Source organism: Calidris pugnax, unplaced genomic scaffold (genome assembly GCF_001431845.1).
Source record: "Calidris pugnax isolate Ruff unplaced genomic scaffold, ASM143184v1 scaffold28, whole genome shotgun sequence".
NCBI classification, from domain to species: domain Eukaryota; kingdom Metazoa; phylum Chordata; class Aves; order Charadriiformes; family Scolopacidae; genus Calidris; species Calidris pugnax.
In genome coordinates, this window is record NW_015090842.1 from 6,207,651 (window position 1) to 6,234,470 (window position 26,820).

Consider the following 26,820-nt stretch of genomic DNA (forward strand, 5'->3'; position numbering starts at 1 on the left):
CAGTGAGCCCAAAGAGCTATGTTTTCCTAATTCTGCTCTCCACCTGACCCCTGTCAGAGCTGGTTAGGCTGACTTCGCCCCGTGCCGATAGGAAGTAGAATAGCTTGGTGTTTATTTCCAGCTGGTATTTGCCTGGTGTAGAGCCTGAACAGAGCTTGCTCGTTTGCTGGCAGAACACTCCAATCACTGCCCTTTGTTCTGTTTTCTTTGCAGTGAGAAAAAGTGAATCTCCTTTGTGTGTGAAATATTGCTCTGTGACTAAAACTTCCTTTTTTCGCTCCCCCTGGGATCTGGGAGTCACTGACCACCCATAGATAACTTTGGAAGCCAATGAGAGGGGAGGGTAGAGCTTAAGGGTTGGGCTTTCCTGCCTCTCTGTATAAGGTGGAGATGTGCTGCCAGTATAAGTGGCCACAGCTTCACTGAAGGCACATTCGATCCAAGATAGGTCCATCCCTGCAGTGAAAGATAAAATCAAGCTCTGAATAGAAGAGTTCAAATGCCTGGTGGTGTTCTTCTGTCTGTGTTTGGGTTTTTCCTTAAATCTGCTGTCAGAACTGAATAAACTACTGAAAACTGAATGGCAAAGTAAACCTATGATCCAGTGCCTTTGTTTCAGGAAGAAATGCAGATTTATATTTTATCATGTCAGACAGACAAGGTGTTCTGATACATTCTTCATGCTTTTCATCCAAAAGAAGCTGCTGTGTTACAATGTTTTGTAATAAACTGCTTGTCATAGGTAGTGAGATGGTGAAAATCTAATGCATAATTTTTCTTGTAATGTTTGAACTTCTATTGTTAATAACACTCCCTGTTACTCTTACAGAATGACATTTGACAAGTAATCCTTTGTCCATTTTGATTTTTGACTGTTGTAGCTGGTACTACAGCAACTTGAGTCGGGGAGAGGCAGAAGACATGCTGATGCGAATTCCTCGAGATGGAGCCTTTCTGATTAGAAAGAGAGATGAGCCTGACTCATTTGCCATGACTTTCAGGTAAGAAAAGACAGGTATGACTACATTACCTAGTAGCCTGACAACATTCTGTTTTTTCTTATTTAAAAAAAATACTGTGGTCTTTTTAGAGTCATAAAATGCTTGCTTTCAAACTTTGACACTCCTTATTACAGGGTGTTATTTTGAAGTTTTCTTTGGTGCTGGTTCAGCAGTGATTCTATGTCCTTATTCCCTGGAAATCCTGCCCTGTCATATAACTGACAGAAATGAAATGTTGAAATGAAATTGTCAGCTTTTCTTGGCAGGAAAAATATTTTTGAAACTGTGGTTCTTGCAACAACATTAATAAAATGTATAGAATAGTGGTGTGCTCCATTGTGCCTCCAAATCAAATTGTGTTTCTTTGAAAATGCCTGTTTCTGCAACGTATAAAATTGCTTTGGAAAAACAAATACTTGTTTTCCTATTATTTACATGCCTTACTGCATATTGAATATGTCCAGAATTCCCCAGTCCCCTGTGTACTTTGGTGTTAAGCTTTCTGCTGTTATCAAGGTGGATATTGAAGTAACTTGAGCTGCAACATCTCAGTAAAACCATTTCACAGTGGGGAAAACAAATAATACCAAAATGGCAGCAGCTTCAAAAGGATGCAGGGGTCCTCTGTGGGTGGGATGGTTGTCAGTAGATGATTTTACTGCCATCAGTGCAGTGTAAAACTTTGTATTCAAGCACAAGAGGTTTTTTCAAAATTGATTCCTGTAGTTATCAAAATGAGTGTAGGGAAGAGGCAGCTACTTGTTTTGAGGGGAGCGTGTTGCTTAGGGGGAATGGGAAAATGGGGAAATTTAATCTAAGCAAAACCATGGATTTATCCCAAGGCCCTGTACACCGTAGAAAAGCAAGAATGTCTTTTTGTGAATTTAACCAGGCAACTGGAATTCAATTTGAATAAACAAGGCTTTGGAAGAGGGAGAAATTATTTCATGTGATTTAGATGCACAAAGCGGTTTTGGTCCAGTTTGCAGCACTGGGGCTGTCAGTGCAATCCCAGTACTTTTGACAGCACCTGCCCTTGTTTCACAGAGCGGAGGGGAAGGTGAAGCACTTCCGAATTCAGCAAGAAGGACGCCATTTTGTGCTTGGAACCTCGGCCTATTTTGAGAGTTTAGTGGAGCTGGTAACCTATTATGAGAAGCATCCGCTGTACAGGAAAATGAAATTGCGTTACCCGGTGACTGAGGAGCTGCTGGAGCGTTACAGCACGGTGAGTGATGGTCTGTGCACCAGTGCCAGTTGCTGGAGTGAATGGAGCCCCAGATCTATGCTGGGGATGCTGGGCTCGGTTCTGGCTGTGGGGAGTGACCTTTGGGAGAGGTTAAGCAGGCAGTTTTCTTATCTGTGAAACTGAGATGGTTATACTGACTTCTCTCACATATCTTTGAGATACGTGAAGGGAAGAGCTTCATCTTTGATTACAGGTTGACTCTTGCCTTCCTTATGTTTTGATAAGAAAAGCTGCTCTGTGAAGTGGGGGATCATTGCTCTGCTAAAATGAGTTTTTGATAATAGCCTTGCCTGCAGTTTTTCCTCTCTTCTATTGCTGGAGTAGGCGGACATCTTAAAATGGTGATGCAGGTGCCAATTACTAACTGTTTCAGAAAAAATAATATATTCTGCTGTGCCTTTTGCTCTAGATGGGCAGTGACATTTGCTTCACTTCACTGGAGCCATCTCAAGGGTGGTGTCCAGCTGCCTTCTGTGATAAAAAGGTAGAGGTGCTTCTGAAAGCTTGCTTTTTGAGATAAGCATGAGGAAACCTCCCCAAGAGATATTTGTCTCTGTCCATTGACTAAACTAGGAGCCTAGATAATTAGCTCAAGATAGAGGCTTACCTTCTGGATGGATGTGTTTCATGACAAGAGAGCTAAGCTGAGCTAACCGGCTTTTGGAAAGCCTGAGATGCTGTCTTCTGTTTTCAAATAGATCTCTGTTAGGAGCTGCAGGAAGAACATGTCTGGCACGTTTGAAAAAAAAAGATCAAAATCTGTTTGTTTTTTTTTTCCTTTGGGGAGACTAAAAAGAACTGAAAAGATTATAGACCTCAGGATTTTTGATAATGTTGCCTATAGCTAAGGTTCTGTATCCTAGGACAGGGTCCTAGGAACACAAATGGGAACACAGGAAGAGAATAAAATGAAAAATACGACTGTGTATATTGTTTTAGAATTTTTATCTAATAGTGAAACCAGTACTGGAACTGAAGTACTGTTACACAGAAATCATAAGTGTAGGTATTCTCTTCCCTGTTTGCACATAAAAGGATACTCACAGTCTCAAAGCTATTTGACTGATTATACCTTTGTGCAGTATTGCTGTTTCATTGTGTTTTACTGTTCATTAAGCTGAGGCATAGGTTAAATAACAAACTCATGTTCAGATATAGAAGTGAACATAACACTGGCTTCTCTTCTGTTTGCCTATGTATTGTCAGAAAGGTGATTTCAGCAATGAATGTTCTATTAATATTAAGTACTTTTTGATTTTGATTCCTGTGACTTCATTATTTTTTTCCCTCCTTTCTGTTTTTAGGAAAAAGATATTAACTCCCTCTATGATGTCAAGATGTATGTGGAACCCAGTGAAATCACCCCTACAGTGGTATGTTTAAAGAGAGATATTCACATTGACTATAGACTTTTGAAAATTATGAGATTTATTTGTTGATTTCCTGTTAGCAGTAATGGAAAGGATAATTGAAAGTGTTAGGCTGCTTGAATTTTGGGCAACTGGACAGCAGAAATTTAAAGGGTGTGACTTTTTTTCTAGCATCTCTTTAAAATTTGTACCCACACATTTTCTTGTGTGCAAATCCTGTATTGATGCATCCATGCTGGGAATCAGGGCACTTTTTGCTATTGATTCTGTGGAGGTGTTTTGATTTGTCATACATGCTTATGCAGGTGTGCCCCCAAAGTAAATAATCCATGAGATTTAATTTGAGAAGGACAAATCTTCATGGAAAGAAAGTACAACATGTGAACCCTAAGCGTGCGTGTGTTTGTGCACTGTTATTTGTCTGTGCACACACTTATTGCAGTTCCATTAGCAAATGTGGCCTGCTTGCACAAATAGATGCAGAGTTTATTTATCTGCTTTCTATATAAAAATAGTGTCTTTGGTTTATTAATGAGTTACTAAAGTTTGTCTTCTTTTAAGATATATATAATGTTTTAAAAGCAAGTGGCACAGCAAGCATCTATTTATCTCTAATTCTTGTTAGAGCCTAACTTGTAAATTCTCATAAAAATTCACCTGCTTGTAAATTTTGTCACTGTAATTCTTTTTAGTCTTTTTAGCCAATGAATTTGCATTGCTGCTGAAGAATTTGGGTAGTAGTAAATTCAAGATAAAGAAGTGCTTGTCCTGCTGAACTGGAGTCTTCCTAAAGGAAATGTGACCAGCAAGATAGCTGATGTGGTTTTGAAGCAGAGCCTTTGTAGGCCATCTAAGCCTACAAACTCCAATTGCATATGAATATGTATAATGAATATAGAGGATTGATATTTCACTGTTTGGTTTTCTTTTTTTTTTCCCTACAGTAATAATGTTTCAGCACCCATAAAAGAAAAAATATTTTTTTCTTTTTCTTTTTTTCTGAGCTATACTTGAAGAATAGCAGTTAAGTAGCATCACTTGCTTCTACCAATAGATGTCACTCTGGAACTTTAGTATTATGTTTTCTAAGCTTCATAACATAAAAAGGGATCCAATCCCCCCCTCTTTTTTTTAAGATTGCATTATTGATCATTATATGACCCGTCCCCCTAGATGACCCCTTTGTTCTGTTTCTCTTAAAGCCTCAGAGAACAGTGAAAGCCTTGTATGACTACAGAGCCAAAAGAAGTGATGAATTGAGCTTCTCTCGAGGAGCTTTAATTCATAATGTCACAAAGGAAACTGGAGGCTGGTAAGGACAAAGATTCCTCATCTGAGAACTTCTGGTGACTTACTAGATGGAGAAAAATATTGAGCTTTGGATAGTAGTTTTTTAAAACTTTGCCTGTTTTCTGATTGCTGCTTATTTGCTGTGGTGTTATAAAAAAAAAAAAAAAACACACCAAAAGTCAAACGCCCTCATCCTCAAGTCTTCTTTCACATCTTTTCTATTTTTCTATGCGACAGCAATAACCTCAGCCTGCAGAATCTCTATAACCCAGTGTATCCAGTATTTTTCCTTTACTATATTCATCCTTCCTGAGCACTTGTGTATTCTGGGACATCATGCATCTATTTCCATTGTCGTCATTGCTCTGTTTCTTTCCTTGCTCTGCTAAGTACTTCTCAGGAATCAAACCCATCGTTTTCAGTTATCTGCACGTTCTCCTCACATAAGAGGTTTTCTTTCTTAGTTGGCTTGTAAATTGCTTGGAAAGCTTGGGAATCTAATGTTTCCCTGTAGTTTCTGCAGGGTAATCAACCACATAATAGTATTTTTAGTACTGGAGGGGGAAAAGGCCTCTTAAGTGATTAATTGTGGTTTACAGTAACTGTAATCCCTCTGAAATCATCTGTTACTGCGGTTAATGATCACTTTGTTAAAGCTTTTAGCTACTTCATCATTTAAATTTTGGTGATAGCCAGCTCGACTAGCTAGTATGGGGTATTAATGACCAATTTCTTGAGGATTATTGCTTCATTAAAGGCCTATTGAAGCTCTTAAACTATTTTATTTTATATATATATATATATACTTTTCTTTTTAAATTCAGGTGGAAGGGAGATTACGGAGAAAAAGTCCAACACTATTTTCCATCTAATTATGTTGAAGAACTGTCATCTGATAACTCTGCTGAGCTTGAAAGCCAGGTGAGGGTTAAGGTTTGTCTACTACCATTTCCCTAGAAGATGCTGCCTACTGGAAGTCAAAGTCTGGTTTATAGAATTATGACTCTGCATGCTGTGTTTGAGAGAACACAGAGTAGAGACATTCACTGTTCTCTGCTGCTGGAAGTTTTTGTCAAGGCATCCCTCATAGAAAACTTCTTGAGGAGATAACTGATTTGGTGGGGTTTTAGAAGATTATGATTTCCTGCTAATGAAAGCCATACCAGCTTAGGCTTTTCAGATAGTTTGGCTAAACAATAATATGCTTGAAACTTGTAACTATATTGCCTGTATAATGACTGCCTTAATATTTGCAAATAAGAAAACTATGTGTCCAAACACATCTTACTAGCCATTTCACACTCCATTATTAAGTTTTTATGCATAATTAACCCTAAACTGTTTGTGAAAAGTGTCTAAAATCAAGTCCAGAGTCTTGGACAAAGATCTCTTCAACAAAAGACAACAAAACTCCATAGTAAGCAGTTTTGACATTTTGAAGCTTAAAAAATGAAACGTTGAGTACTTTTGTTGTTCTGAAGCACTTCCAGTGATTTTCTAGGAGTCTGTGGAGGAAAACACATGTATTAGATTTCCCAGCCCAGCCATTGCAGCTTTAAGCAGACTTGAAAAATGAGCAGTTTTGTGAGGACAGAGGCTGCACTCCTCATTTTGACTAGTCTCACTACAGATTCTCATGTGTTTCTCAAAATGAGAAATTCTTGATATGGAAGCAGGCTTTTAAACATTAAAGTAGGGATGCTTTCAGTAAAACTGAGGTTAGATTTAATGGTCCGTGCTTATTATTTGCTAATGTCCTGTGCATATTCACTCAAGAGAACGTTTAGGGTCAGATTTAACTCCTGTTTTTCAGATTATTGAGGACAATCCATTAGGCTCTCTCTGTCGTGGCATACTGGTACTCAACACCTACAATGTTGGTATGTATTTTCTAATGTTTACAAGTGGACTCCTGAGCTTACTGTGTTGAGTAGACTCTTTTATGTTTAGTAGAAAAGATTTTCCTTTTTTATAAAAACAAAACACCAGCTTGTATTAATATAGCTAATACGATTAATAAGATGAAACTTTGCGATACTAACTGTTGCAGTAAATCAACAATGACAGGTTAGAAGAACAACTGCTGGATTTTAGTATAAATCTCTTGCTCCTATGTTGCCTAACAGTGAAAATACCACAAGGGAAACACAAAAAGCCTTTTGTCTTCATTCTGGAACCTAAGAATGCAGAAGATCCATGTGTTGAGTTTGCAACTGATAAAGTAGAAGAACTCTTTGAATGGTACCAAAGTATCCGTGAAATCACTTGGAAAACTGCAGAGGAGGTATTGCAAAAAAAAATGTCTGTTGGGTGTTCTTTTATTGTGTACTGCTATAAATTTCCAATAGGATTTGTCTTTAGCTGCCATACACTGGTAAACCTTACTAACACCTGGTCCTTCGATCTCTTGCATATTGTTCTTTGTTCATTTTAATCATGCTGTGAATCTTGTTCCCTAAACTCTTTTAGGAATGCTACGTAAATTAGCTTTTTATGTAAATTTACGTAAACAGGAGTTTTTCAGCAGAGTCCTGTCCGTGTGTCACCCTGTATCTCAGTGGAGAAGTGTACTTAGTAGTACCAAGTAGATACCATTACACCATTTTACATCTGATTACATGGGTTCAACCTTAGTGTTAAGCAGAAGAAACTCAGATAGCCATCTGTTTTGCTCAGAATTGCCACTCAACTAGTGAGTATATGTAATCTCTGAGCTGACATTGCCTAAACTCTTCTTAATCCTGTTTACTAACTCTGCTTTCCAGTGAATGCAGTGGCACTGGTAGGAAATTGTTTGCCTAATACTTTATTTATTCGTAACTAATAGGCACATTCTGGATTTACCAGATCTTCTATAGTAGTATTTCAAATCCTTGCCGAAAGATGAAAGGATTCTGCCGAAGTTTAACTTTTATGTCCCTCTATGAATACTGCAGCTTAAGGACATTCTTTAGGACTTGCTTTTCCTGTTCTGATGTATTAATTTACCTCCCTGTCATCTTTTCTAGTATTTAAGAAGTTTTTGATATGACCAAAAAGCGCTTACAATGACTGTGCTTAAGTATACTCTTCCCTTGGTCTCTTTTACTCACTTTTTATTGTTAAGTGGGTGATATGAATGATGAAAAACACGTTTCAGTGTCATGTTGGCTCATGCTGTTCATCTGTCATCTGGAGTGGTTATGCTCTGAGGGACATCATGATCCTATTTATAGCAGGCAAGTTGGTGTCTCAAGCAGAGGACTGCAAATTCGACAAGGGAAGAAGTTGCAGGAGCTGTTGACCTATTGTTGGGGGAGGAGAGATACAGCTCTTAGGCCAGGCTTTCATTTAGAAATAAAAATGAGAAAAAGAGAAACATGACCTAGAAGAAGTGTCTCTAAATGGAATGTTTTTTATGGTGCATCAATGGCTCTTCAGGAGCTTGGCAGCTTTTTCTCCCTCCGTACAGTTAGAGAAGTATTAAACAGTCTGTGTTCAAAGATGCTTTAAAACTCATTTCTGTCAGTCAGGAGGCTTTTCTCACAGCGTGGCCTCTAGAAAGTTCACATGATAGACTGCTGCCTGGGCAGGGGAGAGAGATGAGAAAAGGCCCTTTTTGCCAGTAGAGTTCGCAGGCTGAATTTTGGGGAAGGAAAAAGCATTGTGAGTCAACACTCTGCTACAATATGATAGAGGTGTTTTATGAGTTTATTTTTGGCCTGTGTCCATTATACAAAAAAAAAATAAGACTAAGCTTCACGTATCTTGTAATCCGTTTAATACTGACGCTTGCCATGTCCCTAGGAATGGGTGTTCATTGATAGCTCTCCTGCTTGGTTGCCACCAGAGGTTTATGACTAACAATGAGCACATGGCAACTAGAAGTGGCCATTTGCTATTTGGAGCTCCCATTACTGTTGAGCGATGTCTGGGAAACTGTGGTGGATCACAGAGTACAATGAAGTTTGTACAGCTTTTTCCCAAGGTTATTTCCAAGTCCAAATGCCATATTCTTCTTTGCTTTTCTTAGATCTCAATGTATAATCTCTGGCTCAGTGAAACATTCGGGAATCCCCGGGCTCCTTAGCTCTGACTGTCATTCCTCTTCAGTTTGTCTTGTTGAGGGAATTTTTTGGAAGACTTCCTAATTGCTGCTGCTTCATAACCTCTTGTACCAAAGCTAATCTCTGTTCAGTATGAGGCTCTTCTGACATGATTGATGCTGTAATTGCTTCTTATGTCTGAAAAGCCTCCAGCCTAAATGTCTCCACTCAGGACAAGTCTTGCTGATTTCAGTAGTTCCCAATCTTTGGTTGCAGGGACAGTTGCTCAGCTCCCATGGGGCAGCTGCTTGCAAACATGGAAATAGTGGGGTTTTTACAGATGGTGACAACAAGATTGCACACGATTTTCCATAGATAACACTGTTGGTTTGGTGTGCAAATAGAAAACTACGGGAATGATGCTCTTAGGGTTTGAATGTAGCAGTTTGGGAGTTAACTAACAAGACTTGTCCTGCTCAGGATTGTAAATAAACAGAGATACACTTCACTGCCCTTTGTATTTTTTCTGCATACATCTGCATTTATATGAGGTATAGAGTTGAGAATGTAACTAAAATTGAGTAGAGCCACATTAAAAGAAAAAAATTGAGTTTTTTTGAGTAGGAGTGATCAGGGAAGCACTGAAACACTTGCTTAGAAAAACAAAACAACACAACAAACCCCTCAAAAACCGCACTGTCAACTAAAACCTAAAAGCACTTGGTTATCCCATTCTCTGAATTGGATCTAAAAGTACATTACATCTTTGCAAGTGTCTAAACTATCGGATAGGAATCTGAGCAACAAAAAATGTTCAACTGTCATTTCATTAGAGTATGCCCTGAAGGTACTGTACCATAGTACTCAGTGTGTCTGTAATCTAAAGCTTTGTTACATTTTGCAGGAGAACAGGAGGAAATACTGGGAAAAGAATCAACTGATTGCTATTGAATTATCTGATCTGGTAATCTATTGCAAGCCAACAAGCAAAACCAAGGACAATTTAGGTATTTCCTTTAATATTACATCTGAATTTCACCCTTTCTGCTCTCTTTTCTGATGTTAGTTGAAATTTTAGAATTGAAGATAAAATCTATCCTTTCTCTACTGGAAAACAAAGTTCTGTCTCACCCATGCAGTTTTCAGTGGCTCTTTGAAATTGTACACTAGGGAACTGATGCTATTCAACTGTCAAAAAAAAAACCATCACAAATTTCTAACTAGTTAACTGGAGACACCCTCTCGTAGGTGTCTTCTGTGGGGAAGCTTACTAATTATGTGTCAGTTGACTTTTTTGAGATGAAAAACTCTGGCTGAACACTTATGACTTGTTTTTAAAACCCTTCAAAATGGATTTACTCTACCTCATATAATTTTACTGTAAGAACATGTTTGCCATTTATGTAAGCTATTGGAATGGTGTATGGTTTCATACTATAAACCAGAACTGGGATCTGTGTAAGTGCGGATGTGGAATCTGACACTGAAATATGTACTTCTTATTCCATTTTTTTGTCATTGCTGCTGGAGAAGGCAGAAAATGTGCCCTTCTTCCTTAAGTTTCTTTGCAAACGTTTTTAATAAGCTGTCAGTGTGGTTAAGACATTATAATTACAGTCATTGTTTGAGGGCTTGGCTAACCCTGGCTCACCCTTTCTTCTCCCTATTTAAACTCAGGAGAAGATGTCTCATTTAAATATGTGTTATAGTGGTCAGAAGTGCATTATTAGCAATGATGAGATGAGAACATGACTATAGACTCTTATCTGCCCTGCTGTAAAGCATGTGGCAGGCAAGCAATTTTAACTTTCAGACTTGATGCTCAACCAATTTGCCGTGTCTGCATGAAAACTGTGGCAATTATTGCATTAAAGGACAAAGCAAAACAAAGTAAAATGGAGTGTTAGTAGAAATGCATTATAAATGGTGACTTCTTTCTTCCTTTAGTAACCACTCTTTTTCCTCCTTACCCTGTGTAGAAAATCCTGATTTCAAAGAAATCCGTTCTTTTGTGGAAACAAAGGCAGAGAGCATTGTTAAGCAAAAGCCAGTTGAGTTGTTGAAATACAACCTGAAGGGACTGACACGTGTCTATCCTAAAGGACAGAGGGTCGATTCATCCAACTACGACCCATTTCGCCTCTGGCTTTGTGGCTCCCAGATGGTGGCTCTTAACTTCCAAACTCCAGGTAATATTCCCATTATTTCCAAATTTCCCAAATTCCCAAATTTCACCAAGGAGCCCTTTTCTAGCCCCTCTGCTGTTCTGCTCACTGGGGCTGTCCTATTTATTTGTACTTCCGAGCAAGAAGGGATGTGCAAGAACTAAAGATTGGTTTTGAATGTGGGGGTTGCCTGATAGAGCTGGTCCTCAGATATCAGTCTCTAAAAGCTCTGTCTTTGAGCCTAACTAGCCCCAAACTCTAAAGGCTTTATTTCACCTTGATCTCTTTGTGGTAAGCAAGCAGAGATTTTTACAGTAAGTTTCAAGTGGAGGAACAGTTGTTCAGACACGGGGAAGGTTGTACTGCACTTTCTGTTAAGGGCCAGCTTATGACACATTGATAGGAAACTAATTGTGAATGGATATGGTTTTATCAGGATTAAAATTGGTGAGAAACAGCCTATTGGGTTCAGTTACTGAAGGGAACTGAGTCTTCCAGTTTACCTTTGCAGCTCGGTTGGATAAAGTGGTGCCCAGAAAGAATTAGAGAGAGGAGCCGTTAGTCTGGTATTTCTTTGGCTTTATTCAAATGAGGATCTTCTGTTGTGACTGTTTAACTCTCTCCCTAGATAAATACATGCAATTGAACCATGCCTTGTTTTCACTTAATGGACGCACTGGCTATGTTCTGCAGCCAGAAAGCATGCGAAATGAAGAATATGACCCAATGCCAAATGACGCGAAGAGGAAATTGCAGATGATTATGACAGTGAGGGTAAATCTCTTTTGTAAATTATGTTTTTTACAAGTCATAAATATCTATAAAACTAAAAATAAAGCTATTATGTTTCAGAGCAAGATCTGACAGATTGTCAAAATACTGTTTCTAAATGTCAGTGTGTTTGAGAATAAAACTAATTTGACTGGTTCCTGAAAAGAAATATATATCTTTATCATGCTAATGAAGCACATTCTATAGGGCTGAAAACACAATCCTGAGATAATTTTATATAATTGCTAATAAAAATTCCAAATGAACTAACTTGCATTTTCTATCTAATTACTTTTCAACAGAAGGGTCCTTTTGGAGGTTGGTTAGTAGCGGTCTAACTAGTTCAGACATTTCCAGTGTGGAAGAAAGATATTTATAATGAAATATAGAAACTGCACAGAAAAAGTAATAAGCTGATTCCCCCCTCACCCTTAATCATATTTAGTATACTGTGACTTAATCAGAATGTCATTCTTGTTTTTCATGGAGAGATGAGTTAAACATTTGAAAGTGATGCCATGTTGTCTCCTGATACCAAGCAGGAATTGAACTTGTTTCTGTTCTCAGTTGCTATACAGCAAGGGTTGCCCTTTGAAAATGTTTTTTGAGAAAGAAGAAACACATTAACTGCTTTTCACTACAGTTTAGAGAAGAGGTAAACAGGGGCTGTGAATGTAAAGCAGGAATATCTTAAAATAGGTATGTAATAAAGACTGAGGAAACGTAACAAAACTTATGCTACAGGCCTGGTCTGGAACTACAGACTGGGTGTAATGAGTATCAGCTACAGTGTTGTAACATGAAAATCATTGGGTTACCCAAACTATGGAAGATATTATTATTGGTGGCACAGATAGTATGTTTAATACATGCAAACATATTCAGGAGAGGGAGTGTGTATTTTTGCATATTCTTCTGAATTTCCCCCCAGCATCTAATTCTGTAGGCTACCGTCTGTACAGAAATGATGCTGCCAAGTTTCTTTTGGAAGTGGTTGTAATTTACTGTTGCTTTTGCAGGTTTTAGGTGCTCGTCATCTCCCTAAACTTGGTAGAAGCATCGCTTGTCCCTTTGTAGAGGTAGAAATTTGTGGGGCTGAATATGATAACAACAAATTCAAGACAACAGTTGTGAGTGAGTATCTGCAGTTTCCTGTGTTGTAGGGATATGGTTCTACTTTCAGTGCCCTTAAGTAAAGTGACTAGAGGATGACCGTGAATTTATGTTGTCTGTAATTGGCCAGCAGCCTGTGTAGGGAGGAGTAAGTTATCTGTTGCTTTGGACTGGTGAGTCATACAATATTATTCTTTTCCTTGCCTCAGGGTCAGTTAATTTGAGAAACTTCAATCTATATAAAATTTAGGAAAAAAAAAAACTGTTGCAGTTTGTTTAAAAAAAAAAAAAAAGTCGCAATTGTGTTATGGTTTTGCCTATGCATAAGTCTCTGTATTTGCATATTTTAAAAAATAACTGTCTTGAAAGTGCCTCCAACAGCGCTAGTCAGTTCCCAAAAGTCTGGCCCAAATGGGGAGTTGCAACTGTGAGATCCAGACTGTGTTTATTTAAACTTGGGTTATAAGACTGGCTTCCCCTCAGAGACAGCGTGGGTATACGTGGCTGTAAAGTAGTATAACTTGCAATGCAACAGAATTTTGATCAAAACTCACTTCTGGTGAGTTCTGGCTAAGGACTGTGTGTTTGTGTGAGTGTCTGTGTGTACACGAGCTTCATTTAAGTGCACTGAAATGGGGCAATATCTCAGCCACTTAATATTTCACCTTTAATATTTCTGGATGCAGCAATGTTCCTCTAGTAGACAAGAGGCTTTTGTTCTAATTATCCAAACGACACAGAATCAGGAGCAGAATGTGTGTTGTGGCTCCTCTACTTCAGAGAAGAGGATTATGATTTTAATTTTTTGTGGGAAGTGACCAAGACTTTAGAGAGCAAACTTTCTCGCTGTGGCTCACATATCAAATTAGTTGGTCTTCCATAATTTACTTTAAGAATTGGGCCATTGTACATTAGTCTTCCCAGTGCTTTTCATGCTTCTACTCTGATGAGGAGCATGAGGCTCATGAATATGAGCAATGAATTAGCTTTTTTTCCCAAATATGTGCCCAAATAGGTTTTATATGCTTAAATACAAATAATAGCTTTTCTTCATGGATTTCTATCCCTGCCAAGTTTCCTCCTACCTCCTCTCATAAATAAACAAATACAAACCTTCTGAAGCAAGGTTACAACAAGAAACAGATGGTAAATAGGATTTTTGGGCCTTTGTATCCCCAGAAAATGTCCCGGGATACATACCCGTATGTGAATGAAGTGAAATTATTGCTTCATACTGCAAATGTTTCCTTTTCATTACAGATGACAATGGCCTTAATCCAGTTTGGGCACCCTGTCCAGAGCAAGTCAAATTTGAAATTTATGATCCAAATCTCGCTTTTCTGCGCTTTGCTGTTTATGAGGAGGATATGTTCAGTGATCCCAATTTCTTAGCACACGCCACTTTTCCCATCAAAGGAATCAAATCAGGTAAGATGGGTGGATATAATAAAGGACTAAATAAAAAAGAGGCTGTTCAGCATTATTGTATGGTGACTTTGCTCTCAGTAGCAGCTGCAACGTGCCAAAGGATCTCAGTTCCTTTAATTCGTTGTTTATTATGATACTGGGTCTGTAATATAAGTATTTAAAGTAATTCTCTCACCCTCTTGAAATTCCTTTTTTAAAAATTGAGATAGGAAAGCATTATGTAGAATAACTTGCACTGTCTTTACTACATGTTCCACTTCAGCAACAGGGTGGTGTGCTCTGAGTAAAATCTGGGAAGATTCTTCTTCTGTTTTGGTGTCAGTGCATTTCTTTTGTTAATTACCTTGGATGTGGATGTATATAGAGTAAGCTTTCTGCTTTCCTCTGCTTCTAGCTTTAGTTTTCAGGAACACGTGAAATTGTGTGTTTCTCAGTTTTGCCATTTCCTTGGATGAGGATGTATATAGAGTGAGCTTTCTGCTTTCCTCTGCTTCTGGCTTTAGTTTTCAGGAACATGTGAAATTGTGTGTTTCTCAGTTTTGCCATTCTTGCCTTTTGCTTCCCCGTGATTGTCATAGCAAAGCCTGCCCTCAGCAGTGGAGCATTTGAGCAGTGGAGGATCTGTTGGCCCTCAGGACTCTGTGCACCGTTTCTGTGACTGCAGATAACCCTTCGCCTTGATTCTTGACTCTAATTGTCCTTTGTACATGTTTTCCCTCACCAGGTTTTAGATCGGTTCCTCTCAAGAATGGCTATAGTGAAGATATAGAGCTGGCCTCACTTCTGGTTCACTGTGAAATGCAACAAGTTCTGGTGAGAACCACTGGGTTTTTTTTTTTTGTTCACTTAGACAGTATGTCTTTGTGGCCTGGTGGACATTCTTTGTGGAAACCAGGAAATGAGGATTTACTTCTCTGTTCTGTGTCTGAGGTGCTATTGTCAGGCATTTCTTCTGCAGGTACTGGGGAAGACCAATAACACAAATTGAGTTACTCTCCCTCTGGGTGGACGGATTACGCAGTTGTTAAAAGAAATAATGTACTAACAAAGCCTCATTACCTCCACTAGTTTTTGCTGTAACAGTGTGGTCATTGTCTTCCCCTGTTAACTGACTGATGCCATGCAAAGCTGGCTAAACTCAACTTTAACTTTGTAGAATAATCCTTTTTTTAAAAGGTCCTACATAAAAAACCCCAACACTTCAGAAAGATAAGATAGTAATTTCTTCCAGTATTTCATTAAAATAAATAGCCCATCAGGTGGAAGACATTCTGTTTCCTACAGAAGTGCTAATCTTCGTCTTTTAAGCCTCTCTAAAACACCTAATTGAAATCTCAGTATTTTTAAATATACAGGGGGGAAAAATAATGATGTGTCCTTGTTCACGGAGGCGGGCATTAAAGTGGCTGATCTGTGAACAGCATTTGTTGGTGTTTCAAAGGTGCTGCTGTAGATGTTGATTTGAAGCGGGATTATTTTTAGACTCTCTCTCTGTCTCAATAATATTTTATGTAATTTAAATACACTGGTGTAGAGGCCATGTGATGAAAGTTTAAAGATGTTTCTGAGAAGTGGGTATTTCAGGGTGCTTTCCAGTACCCTTTTTATTCAGAGAAAAAAAAAGTCCAACTTCTTATTTATAGTCTTTTACAAACAGTCAGGCTTACGCTGCAGTTCACACCAGTGTACATTATTTTCCCTGATTAAAACACCAACTTCTGCTAACTGTAAGTCATTATGTCTCTGGAGGGATTTGTGCCTGCAGTTGCATACACTGAAATGGAAATTACTGAATTCAGTCACATTCTTCCTCACAAAGCAGTGGCAGCCTTTTTCAAACACTCCTTGTCAAATTTTTACAAAGCCACCTTCTAGCAGATGATGTAAAATGCTGGTGTTTGGCAGCCATGGAAGCTTCCTTCTCTTGGCTAATGGAGAGTCATGAGAGCAGGAGAGGGCCAGAAGCTGAGATTGGGAGTGTGTGTGTCTCTGTAAACAAAAGAGACCTGTCTCCTTTGAAGATGTTTAAAATGTTCATGTTTCATGGACACAAGTCTGTTCCTCTCAAGAATGGCTATAGTGAAGATATAGAGCTGGCCTCACTTCTGGTTCACTGTGAAATGCAACAAGTTCTGGTGAGAACCACTGGGTTTTTTTTTTTTGTTCACTTAGACAGTATGTCTTTGTGGCCTGGTGGACATTCTTTGTGGAAACCAGGAAATGAGGATTTACTTCTCTGTTCTGTGTCTGAGGTGCTATTGTCAGGCATTTCTTCTGCAGGTACTGGGGAAGACCAATAACACAAATTGAGTTACTCTCCCTCTGGGTGGACGGATTACGCAGTTGTTAAAAGAAATAATGTACTAACAAAGCCTCATTACCTCCACTAGTTTTTGCTGTAACAGTGTGGTCATTGTCTTCCCCTGTTAACTGACTGATGCCATGCAAAGCTGGCTAAACTCAACTTTAACTTTGTAGAATAATCCTTTTTTTAAAAGGTCCTACATAAAAAACCCCAACACTTCAGAAAGATAAGATAGTAATTTCTTCCAGTATTTCATTAAAATAAATAGCCCATCAGGTGGAAGACATTCTGTTTCCTACAGAAGTGCTAATCTTCGTCTTTTAAGCCTCTCTAAAACACCTAATTGAAATCTCAGTATTTTTAAATATACAGGGGGGAAAAATAATGATGTGTCCTTGTTCACGGAGGCGGGCATTAAAGTGGCTGATCTGTGAACAGCATTTGTTGGTGTTTCAAAGGTGCTGCTGTAGATGTTGATTTGAAGCGGGATTATTTTTAGACTCTCTCTCTGTCTCAATAATATTTTATGTAATTTAAATACACTGGTGTAGAGGCCATGTGATGAAAGTTTAAAGATGTTTCTGAGAAGTGGGTATTTCAGGGTGCTTTCCAGTACCCTTTTTATTCAGAGAAAAAAAAAGTCCAACTTCTTATTTATAGTCTTTTACAAACAGTCAGGCTTACGCTGCAGTTCACACCAGTGTACATTATTTTCCCTGATTAAAACACCAACTTCTGCTAACTGTAAGTCATTATGTCTCTGGAGGGATTTGTGCCTGCAGTTGCATACACTGAAATGGAAATTACTGAATTCAGTCACATTCTTCCTCACAAAGCAGTGGCAGCCTTTTTCAAACACTCCTTGTCAAATTTTTACAAAGCCACCTTCTAGCAGATGATGTAAAATGCTGGTGTTTGGCAGCCATGGAAGCTTCCTTCTCTTGGCTAATGGAGAGTCATGAGAGCAGGAGAGGGCCAGAAGCTGAGATTGGGAGTGTGTGTGTCTCTGTAAACAAAAGAGACCTGTCTCCTTTGAAGATGTTTAAAATGTTCATGTTTCATGGACACAAGTCTGATAGAGGAGGCGTCATAAACTGCTTTTTTTTTTGGCTTGCTGCCTTTGAGAAAACTGGCAGCAGCTCACCATTGCCTAATGTTGAGCATGGACATCATTTGTAGATGTATTGTGAATTCCTCCTGCCGTGGTTTCTCTTCAGAAATTCAGATCATTAGCTGCCTGGGGCAGGAGTAGCTCTTAAAGTGTTGTTCATAGCAGCAGTATGTCTCCCAATCTGTCAGCACTGACTCCTTTGACAGTAGCACATTGCGCGCTCTTGAAGCCCCTTCTGCTTGTTAAGCCAAATGAAGATGCAGCACAGCTCTGTGTTTCTACAGTGTCTGATGTCTCGGGGTGGTAATGCGGTGGCAGGAGAACTTTCAAAATTTTCCCCTTTTGTTTGGCAGTCTGCAACAAACCAAGACTTGCCGTGGTTAATCAACTTCTAGAACTTTTGCCAGATCGTTCAAGAAGCATTAGAAAAGATCAAGGCTGTCTCCATCTGTTCTTCTGCCCTTTTTTTAAAATGATGACCCTCCATAAAATGATAGAATTTAATAACAGGCCTGTTTATATACAGAGCCCATCTGCATACTCTTAGAGATGAAATAGAGAATTGTAAAGGGGAATTACAGATGGCTGTGGAATTTTTCAGGAATAGAGAAGCAAGAATATTGTAGATGTAAGCGTTCACATTTGTGAATTATTACGTGGGGCCTTATGTTGAAGTTAACAGGTTTTCGTGGTGTTGTAGAAATGGTACTACACTGAGGTGGTTGTTACATTTATAAGTATGTCTTACTTGCTTGAAAATTTATTTACTTGCTTTAGAAAGTGTGTGTTTCTCTTCAGTTTTTTCTGATTGCAATCAGCCTCAATGGTGTATATGTTTTTAACATAAAGATTGAAGTGGACATTCTTAAATGGGTTTTTAAAGTCTAGTTTTGTGGATTACCTTTATTTACAAGAACAAATGGTATTACATATGCATCTTGATGATTACACCTGCAAATTGGTAATTGGCAATCTGCTTTTCCCTTCGTGAATGCAAAGTTTCCTTCCCCTTTTAAAACAAAAAGTAAATAAAAGAAAAAAAAATTCCTTTTAAAACTTAATCAGTAGCATGACACTGAGGCTGTTTCAGCTGCTTCAACTCATACTTGGGAGCTGTAGGAATGTGGTGCAGGAGGGAAAGGAAGGTTTAGGAAAATATCTTGTTGCTGTAAGAGAAACCCCTTGGGTATGTTGGTAAGCTGTCAGTTTTCCGTGATCTGGACTGAGTGCAGAAAGACGAATTCTCATTAGTATGCTGCCTCTGAAAATGTTTAGATTTATTACATTTATTGATTGCATGTCATTTCTTGTAGGATAAGTATCTTGTTTTGCTGCTGATGTGAAAATTAAGACTTCGGTCCTGCCAGTACTATTCCCCACTAGTAACTCTATAAAGGAGGCAGCTTTTGCAGCCAAAGTTTTGAAGTATTAAAATAATTTGAAGTCATAAAAGGAATCATGATGATTATTTTAGGCTCGTGGAGTATTTTGAAAATTACTGTTGTGGGCTGCATACAACAACAGAAACTGCTGCAAATTACTCTTCAAATACTTATTGGTTCATCTGCAAGTACTGAATTGCCATTAACTCCACAGAAACACAGGATCTGTCCTCCTTTCTTGATCATCTGAGCACTTGCTTCTATTAAGGGTCCTATTTACCAGTCCTTCCACCTTTAGTGTAGATTTCCATAGGAAAGCACCAGGACAGGTAGTATGTAGCATAACATACAAATATGATGGAACAGTCAAAAATTAAACTGTTTACAAAGTAGTTTTGAAACTGTTGTAATCTGATATCCCACTATGATAAACCATTTGCTGTCCTTTCCTCAACAGATCGACAGGCTTTATTAGGGAAAAATATTCCAATAGAAGTTTTTAGATATGTCCCTGATGCCCCCGTTAAAGAGTATGGCTTGCTTAGTTAGTTTGTTTCCATAAATGTTCCAGAAACATCTTATAAAACTTATTTTATAAAACATTCTATATAAAGCTAATGGAACATGTTTAGGAAAACAAAATAATCCTCCAAGCTATGTTGATTCTGTGTCACTTTGGGTATGTGTCTTACAAGTTACATTGATTTCCAATATTCTTTTGAAGGAAAGTGAAGAAGAGCTTTATTCCTCATGTCGGCAACTTCGGAAACGGCAGGAGGAGCTTAATAACCAGCTGTTCCTTTATGACACCCATATGAATTTAAGGAATCCTAACAGAGATGCTATATTAAAAGAATTCAATGTGAATGAGCACAAACTGCAGATATATCAAGAGACATGCAACCGAAGGTGGGTTCATTCTCCTTTCCAAGGCAGCTCTACCCAGACTTGATTTATGGTAGGGAAATCTCAGATTTATCAAAACGAGCATCTAAAGAGTGAGTGTGTCTGAAGCGAGGAAGGGCTTCAGTGAAGCAAGGCTGGGCTGCAAGCCACTAGAGGCCAGCAGATGCTGTGAAATGTCTGCTTTTGGTGATCATAGCGAAACATGTGATCCCGTGAGTTTATATTCCTCTCTTCTTCTGCTTTCCAGGAGAAAAGCCTAGAAGTATATACAGCCAAATAAATAAACTGCCTCACTCCTCTGTCAAAGTCATGTCCCTGGAAATGTCATTAGCATATTAGATATGTGGGGAAAAAAACATGCTTCCAAATACACACCACCACAAAATATAAAACCAGTATTGAATTGTAACAAGATAGAATTGTTAGTTAAGTGTCAGTACGTTATCCAAAGATTAGGGGAAGGATCTTTCTCCTTTGCTGCCACCTTTGGGCTGGGGGTGAGGGAGGGAGACAGAAGCTTCATATACCAGGAGGAAGTCTTGAATTGGAGATAGGATGGGAGGAAGACTTTTCTTTAAATATTGTTAGGAATTACTGGTTTACTCCTATTTATTGAGGAAAAAAATTTGCAATGCTCACTGTTTGTGTCTAAGTAAATTGAACTTGGTAGACTGTTTTCCTCTGAGGAATTTGTAGTAGACTTAACTTTTTCTTTTTCTTTTCTCTTAAGATTAAGGGAGAAGAAAGTCAGTAACAGCAAATTCTACTCTTAAAGCAATTGTTCTTTGATGTGTGCTTTGTGGTGCAGTTCAGGAAGAGATACTAATTTATCCTGGTCATCCTACTCAATGACGGTCTCATCAGACTGAATGACTGGAAGAAGAAGAGAAGGAGGAGGAAAGATGTGTTTCCTTAATAATTTCTTGTAATAAGAAAAACTGTTTTAATTCCTAATAATTTATATTCTGTACAAATCATACCCTCTGTGCAGCCAGACCCTCTGTGTATTCAAGATTTTTAACATTTGAGGGCATGTAGCTGGATAGACCTCACTTCTTATTACCAATACCTGAAGTCCAAGTATAAATCATCTCCAGGCTATAGATAAAGACATTCACAAGAGTTTGCATGCCTGGAATCACACCACTTTAACAATCTGCGTCCTTAAGATTAACTGGTAGGGAGTTTTTAATTTATTAAATGCTATAAAAAGCACTTCTACACCAGCATTGTCATGTCATGTATGTTACAGTGCCCCAAGGCAGCAGATTGTACTTCTGATACTGTACAAAATATTGTGGGCAGCTGATAGCTCGTACCGCATCGTCTCCTGTTAAAATATTTCTGTTACATTTTTCAGAACTAGATAATATGTTAATTTTGTTGAAACCAAGTACTCTCTGTGACTGTAGTTGTGTTTCTCCTGTTGAACTCTCTGCAAAGGTTAAAGAAAGGAATGATGTGTGAACCCGTGTCCATAGCCCCTCTGAACCGATGCTCGCAGCCTCAGGGCACCGGGAGGAAAAGTTTTAAGATACGCAGTAGGAAATACCTGGTTGTTTGTGGAAAGGTATTTAAAATTCTGAAAAGCATTTACTTTGGTATAGTATCATTTTGCAAATCCTTTCAGCTGCTAATGTGCTTAGAAATGAATTTTTTAATGAACTGTCCATTTTTAATCTTGCAATCCTACTTAGATGATAGCGTCAAATGATAGTGTGCTGTAAATGTAGACCATTTTCCCAAAATGTATCTAATCCAAGAGTGATAGTATGCACAAATATAGAGGTACATCGTTCTTATGCCTTTAATCAAATGAAGAACTGGAGCTACAGATGAGAAAACTTGTTAGTTGAGCAAGTGTGTTTTCCTGCTAGAGCAGAACCAAAGTCCTTCAATGGCATATTTAACGCCAGTTGTCATAATTTGTACACATGTTGGTTCTTTGTGCTAGCACTGTGTTATTACTATCAAATTCCTCATTGCTTTATCTCTACATGGGTGGAGTTTTGCTATCTGTATGCTCGGCTTTAACTTTCAAATGTGTGCAGAGGAGCCAAGTTTTTCCATCTCAGTGACTGCCTGGGGCATTAAAACACTGCATACATAGTGCTGTATTTCTGATTGCAGAAAACTTGCATGGATTTGGGATTCGTGGCCTGATGAAGCTGCCTCAGCAATTTTCAGTTTTTCTTGCTCCCCATGCTATGACTTTTGTTGTTTCAGGAGGCACTTAATTGATGCCATTGTGCATTCACAGAAGATGGTTTTAGGAACCCCCTTGAGGTTTTAGTTATTCTGTAAAGACAGTCTTGTCTTGAAGATGAAAGTGTACAATAGTGTGTCCCACAATGGGGTGGCTTCTGTAAATTTTTCATTATAAAGAAATTAATTACTAATCACCCAACTGAAAAAGAGAAGAGAGCAAAGTTAAAGGCAATTATCTGCTTTTCTTCCTCCTGCCTGAAATTTCTTCAGTACACAGTTGTGATTGACCTGTTCAGGGATTAGATGGGAGCAAACCTCCCTCAAATAAGGAAAAAAATCATATCAAGCTGAGGATTTGGGAGGTGGAGCTGTAATCTGGACTGCTGGATAAAGCTGGGTTTATCTGCAGGTGTAATGAGATGATCCAGTTGCTCTCCCTCAAGGCAGGGGGACCATTGGTGTGCGTGCATTTTATAGCATGTTCCAGGACGTGGTTAGTTTGTCATAGGATCAGTCCCTGTGTGATACTTCATTCAGCAGCCTCCATTATTCCCTTTTAATGTTGTGCAAACATGGTGCTGTCAGTGTTGATCAGACAAGGTGGCCCAAAGTCCTGTCTGGAAGGTCCTGAGGCTGTTCCTACAGGTGGGTTGGGGTTTATAGGCAGCTGAATACCAGCTAGGTATGGACTGATCACAAAAAATAGGAGACTACAAGATGCTTGGGCTTGGGGAGATCCAACCCTGGAGCTCAAGGCTGTTGCTGTGATGGGGTTTTGTTTCGTTTTGTGGGGTTTTCCTTTTTTTTTTTTTTTTTTTTTTTTTTAAAGCTTAGTTCCAGAGCAGACATAACCAGATTGTTGATTTGTCCTGGCTCCTTTCGTTGGTGTGTATATTCCTGACACAGAACAGCCATTGTGTGACGAACACAGGAGTTCCTTGTGCTGCTGCTGTGCAAATATTTAAGAATTAGCACATTTTATAGTCCTTTGAAAAGTCCTGCGTGCATTCTCCACACATACGTGATGCCAAAAGTTATGAGGCACTCCCTCTGTATTTATGAAAATGCATTTAATTTTACAGAAAGACTTTTCCCCAGAGTATAATGTTACGCTGTATTCAGAAGGAAAATACTGCATTGACTGTTTTGTTCACTTGAAGCGATGGGCAAGGCGATGTACTGACTCTTCTCTTATTTCTTGCATTCTGTGTTTTAACTCCAAAACCTCACCTCTCCGTTCTTTATCAGGGCAGACTCTGTAGCAACTTTTTCCCAGTTGCAACTGTTTTAATGTAAAATTAGGTTTGGATGTGTGTGCTAATTTTACAATTCAGGAGGAAAAACATGGCTAATTTTTTGAAGTTAACAATATCTGTTAAATTGTTGTATTCTTATAGAAACTGTTTTAAATCCTTAAAATAACTTATTTTTAATAAATAATTTTTGATATCTCAGCAGTGTTGTGAATGATGCCAGATGCTTCTTTGTTTAAGCATTGCTCACTGAATTTCATGAATTTTGCCAGTCACTTGAGGCAGTATGAGTGAGTTCTTACTGAAAATTGGTGTATTCGGGTGTGTTCTGCTGGAGGTTGGATGAAGGGCATTTCTGTGTTTTTAAGATGAACTGACTTATTGATTGTTTCCATAGACAAGGTTATCGTTGCGCTTCACCTGGCTGCAAACAAGCAGGGCAGGAGGAAAAGGCCAAAGATCATGTTTAACTTGCAACTCCGAACCGACCTTTTTCAGTGATAGGTAGATACAACCTTCAGGCCCAGCGCACGTCAGATTTGGATCAACTCAAACAATGAAGTCTGAGCAAGTCAAAGATGAGTTTGTAGTAATTTGGAAGCTCAGTTATCTTGATGTTCACCGTAAAAGTATACCAGCGTTACTTCTGGGCATAAGGTCCTCTTGATTGCCTGGGCAGAAGTGATGCTGGGTGAATGCGTGCTGGTTTTTTATTGTGGTTTTTTTCATAGTTGGGACTCTTGGGAACAAAATTTTTCTCAGTCTTTTGATAAAAATTATTACATATATTGAGCAGGAGTTAATATGAGGTATCTGCAGCCTAGGTCTTCCACAGGTCATGAGATGAACCAAATGGTCTTTATCACCTTTAAATCTGTGAGTATTGGTATGCACAAGTTCTGAAGTCCAAACAATTGCTTCATTGAGGTGTTTTGTTGCCTATGTTCTCACTTTTTTCCACCCCAGTGCATCTGTTAATTTCTCTGTTGTGAGCATGTTTTTTTCAGTTTTGCAATTCTCAAACTAACCATCTGCATGGTGAGATGGTGTTAGCTTTGTACCTGAGATTCTTTTTGAATTCTCCAGACTAGTTGTAAAACTCTGACTGTGGCATAGAAGCTGAAGTCCGGTTGTTGAATCCTGCTACAGTCGTGTGTCAGCATGAGTGGGGTTGGAACAAGATGATCTTAAGGTCCTTTCCAACCCAAACCGTTCTATGATTCATTGCTTGTTGACATTCTTAGGTGTTACCCTTTCAAAACAGGGAATCGTGAGCTTGACTAAAATAGAGCAGAAATAGTTCCCTTAACGCTTGTGTACTCCTGAGTTGCAATTTAATCCCTAGATCATTTACAATGTGTGTAAATTATGAGTGTTCAGGACACATTTTTGTGAAGATCACATCACGAGTTATTAAATATGCCACTACATTATTGACAATATGTGGAAATTACTAATAAATAGTAATGAAGGGTCACTTAGGAGAAGACACTATAAAAATCTGATCTACTTTAGGGATGATTGATACTTAAACTTCTAAAATAAATATATTTATGTATTAGAAGTATAAATTGTTCATGTATGTCTGGAAGAGTTTTTACCTTGATGTGCTGTGTATGCGAGGTGAAGCACCTGACCAAAGGTTCTGAAACTATTCACTTTAAAGAACGATGCTGATGTTTGTAGTGAGGCACCCATCAGTTGTTAAATGAGTTTTGAGAACTAGGAAAAATGGAAGCTGTGCTATATTTTCCGTTCCGCTTTTTCAGTTTTTAGATGCATTTCTGGTAATTCACTTTCAGGAAAGCAGATAATAGATTAAAATTTGGAAACAGACACACTTGAATTAATTACCTTAATTTACTCGGCTGTTCACACAAGAGTAGTACTAAAAAGTAAAAAAAAAAGACCTAACAGGAAGGAGAGAATTCTCATTGTAAAATACTTAAAATAGAGCAGCTGTGATGGGTTTTATACATATGTGATTTTAAAGCAAATTTGTAGTATGTCCTTAAGCCACAGATTTCCTGTTTTCATTTTGGGAAGGGGAAAAGTATCCTTCAGCTCTTCTGTAGTGAGGACTTTGCCTTTTTTACTAGGTGGAGCTGAGTGGCAGGGAATTACGGAATATTCTGACATGCTGCTGATGAGGCCTGGGGTGGCTGCTGCCTGTTTCTCCTGCCAAGGACCTGATTTAGCAGCCCCTGCTCCAGCACAGGTCACGGGCTGTTAGGACAAAACACTGTGGGGTTTTTTTGTGGTTTTTTGTGGGTTTTTTTTGTCTCCTTAGCATTTTGCTCTTCTGTTGTACCTAAAAAGCTACCCAGGGCTTTAACCCCAGCCACCATCAACAGCCCGGGTTCAGGCTTCCTGAGTTTAGGACCCTTTCATAGATTTTTTTTTCCACCATTGAGATAATGATGATGGCAGCAGCTGAGTTTTGCTAATAAAAAGATCACAAATAGCAGAAGAAATTCCTCGGGGAGTTATCTTGGAAGTTATATTTTAGATAAAAGATAAAAGAGTTATCTTAAAAAGATCTTTTTACAAGACTTGGTGTGAAATACCAATGCTGTGGTTCTGTGCAACAGGCGCTTGTGCAATTTCTTGTACATTTGGTTTTGTCTAGAGCTTCTGCCGGCATTAAAATGTCTTAATCTGCTTCTGATAACATTGTGTCAAAACTAGAGAATTTAAAGGGGAAAATTACCACGCGGTTTTCATTTAAGAAACAGGGCTTGTCGGAAAGAGAACCATAGCTGGATGCTTCCATAAGGTCACAACTGTCTGTTTTTTTCCTGTTTTATTAAAAAGAAACTTTCTTCTTTCTGCAGGCTATGATGATGTGTATTAATGACTTCTGGAAAGTGGCCCTTCTGCCACCAGTGCTCTGTCAGAGGCACATAAGCCCTTTATAAGGGAACACAACACTCCTGCTACACAAACACCGCTCCCCGGGGCCCCTCAGTTTGTTTGCTATGATAGGGGGGAAAAAGGAAAAAAAAGCAATTTGAGTTCTCTCCTGAGCTGTCCCTCAAGCTAAGTGTTAAATACAGCATCTTTCACGGTGTACACACTGGGAGGGGAACAAAGGAGAAGTCAAATTTCAAGCAAAACAAAACATCTAGCTATCAATAGTGATTTTTTTTTTTTTCTTTTAAAGGTAAACTTTTTAGGAAAAGAACTGAACATCCTAAAAATAATGCTGTCTTCAGTCAGCATTAAGTACAAAAATCTCCATCT

At 38.6% G+C, this 26,820-nt stretch overlaps 1 protein-coding gene across 1 annotated transcript in view; it reads left to right on the top strand.

Moving 5' to 3' along the window:
- The window catches only part of PLCG2 (phospholipase C gamma 2), a 51,855-nt gene extending 28,077 nt beyond the window's left edge, over nucleotides 1-23,778 (top strand). Inside the window, exons 18-32 of the mRNA XM_014942591.1 lie at nucleotides 882-1,001; nucleotides 2,049-2,229; nucleotides 3,555-3,623; nucleotides 4,823-4,932; nucleotides 5,735-5,831; nucleotides 6,724-6,790; nucleotides 7,037-7,194; nucleotides 9,840-9,942; nucleotides 10,915-11,124; nucleotides 11,729-11,874; nucleotides 12,891-13,005; nucleotides 14,245-14,412; nucleotides 15,137-15,225; nucleotides 19,935-20,119; nucleotides 20,847-23,778. Of these exons, the coding sequence (XP_014798077.1) occupies nucleotides 882-1,001; nucleotides 2,049-2,229; nucleotides 3,555-3,623; nucleotides 4,823-4,932; nucleotides 5,735-5,831; nucleotides 6,724-6,790; nucleotides 7,037-7,194; nucleotides 9,840-9,942; nucleotides 10,915-11,124; nucleotides 11,729-11,874; nucleotides 12,891-13,005; nucleotides 14,245-14,412; nucleotides 15,137-15,225; nucleotides 19,935-20,119; nucleotides 20,847-20,889 (1,861 nt within the window). The 3' untranslated portion in view covers nucleotides 20,890-23,778. The remainder of the gene's footprint in view (nucleotides 1-881; nucleotides 1,002-2,048; nucleotides 2,230-3,554; nucleotides 3,624-4,822; nucleotides 4,933-5,734; nucleotides 5,832-6,723; nucleotides 6,791-7,036; nucleotides 7,195-9,839; nucleotides 9,943-10,914; nucleotides 11,125-11,728; nucleotides 11,875-12,890; nucleotides 13,006-14,244; nucleotides 14,413-15,136; nucleotides 15,226-19,934; nucleotides 20,120-20,846) is intronic.
- Nucleotides 23,779-26,820: the final 3,042 nt, after the last annotated feature.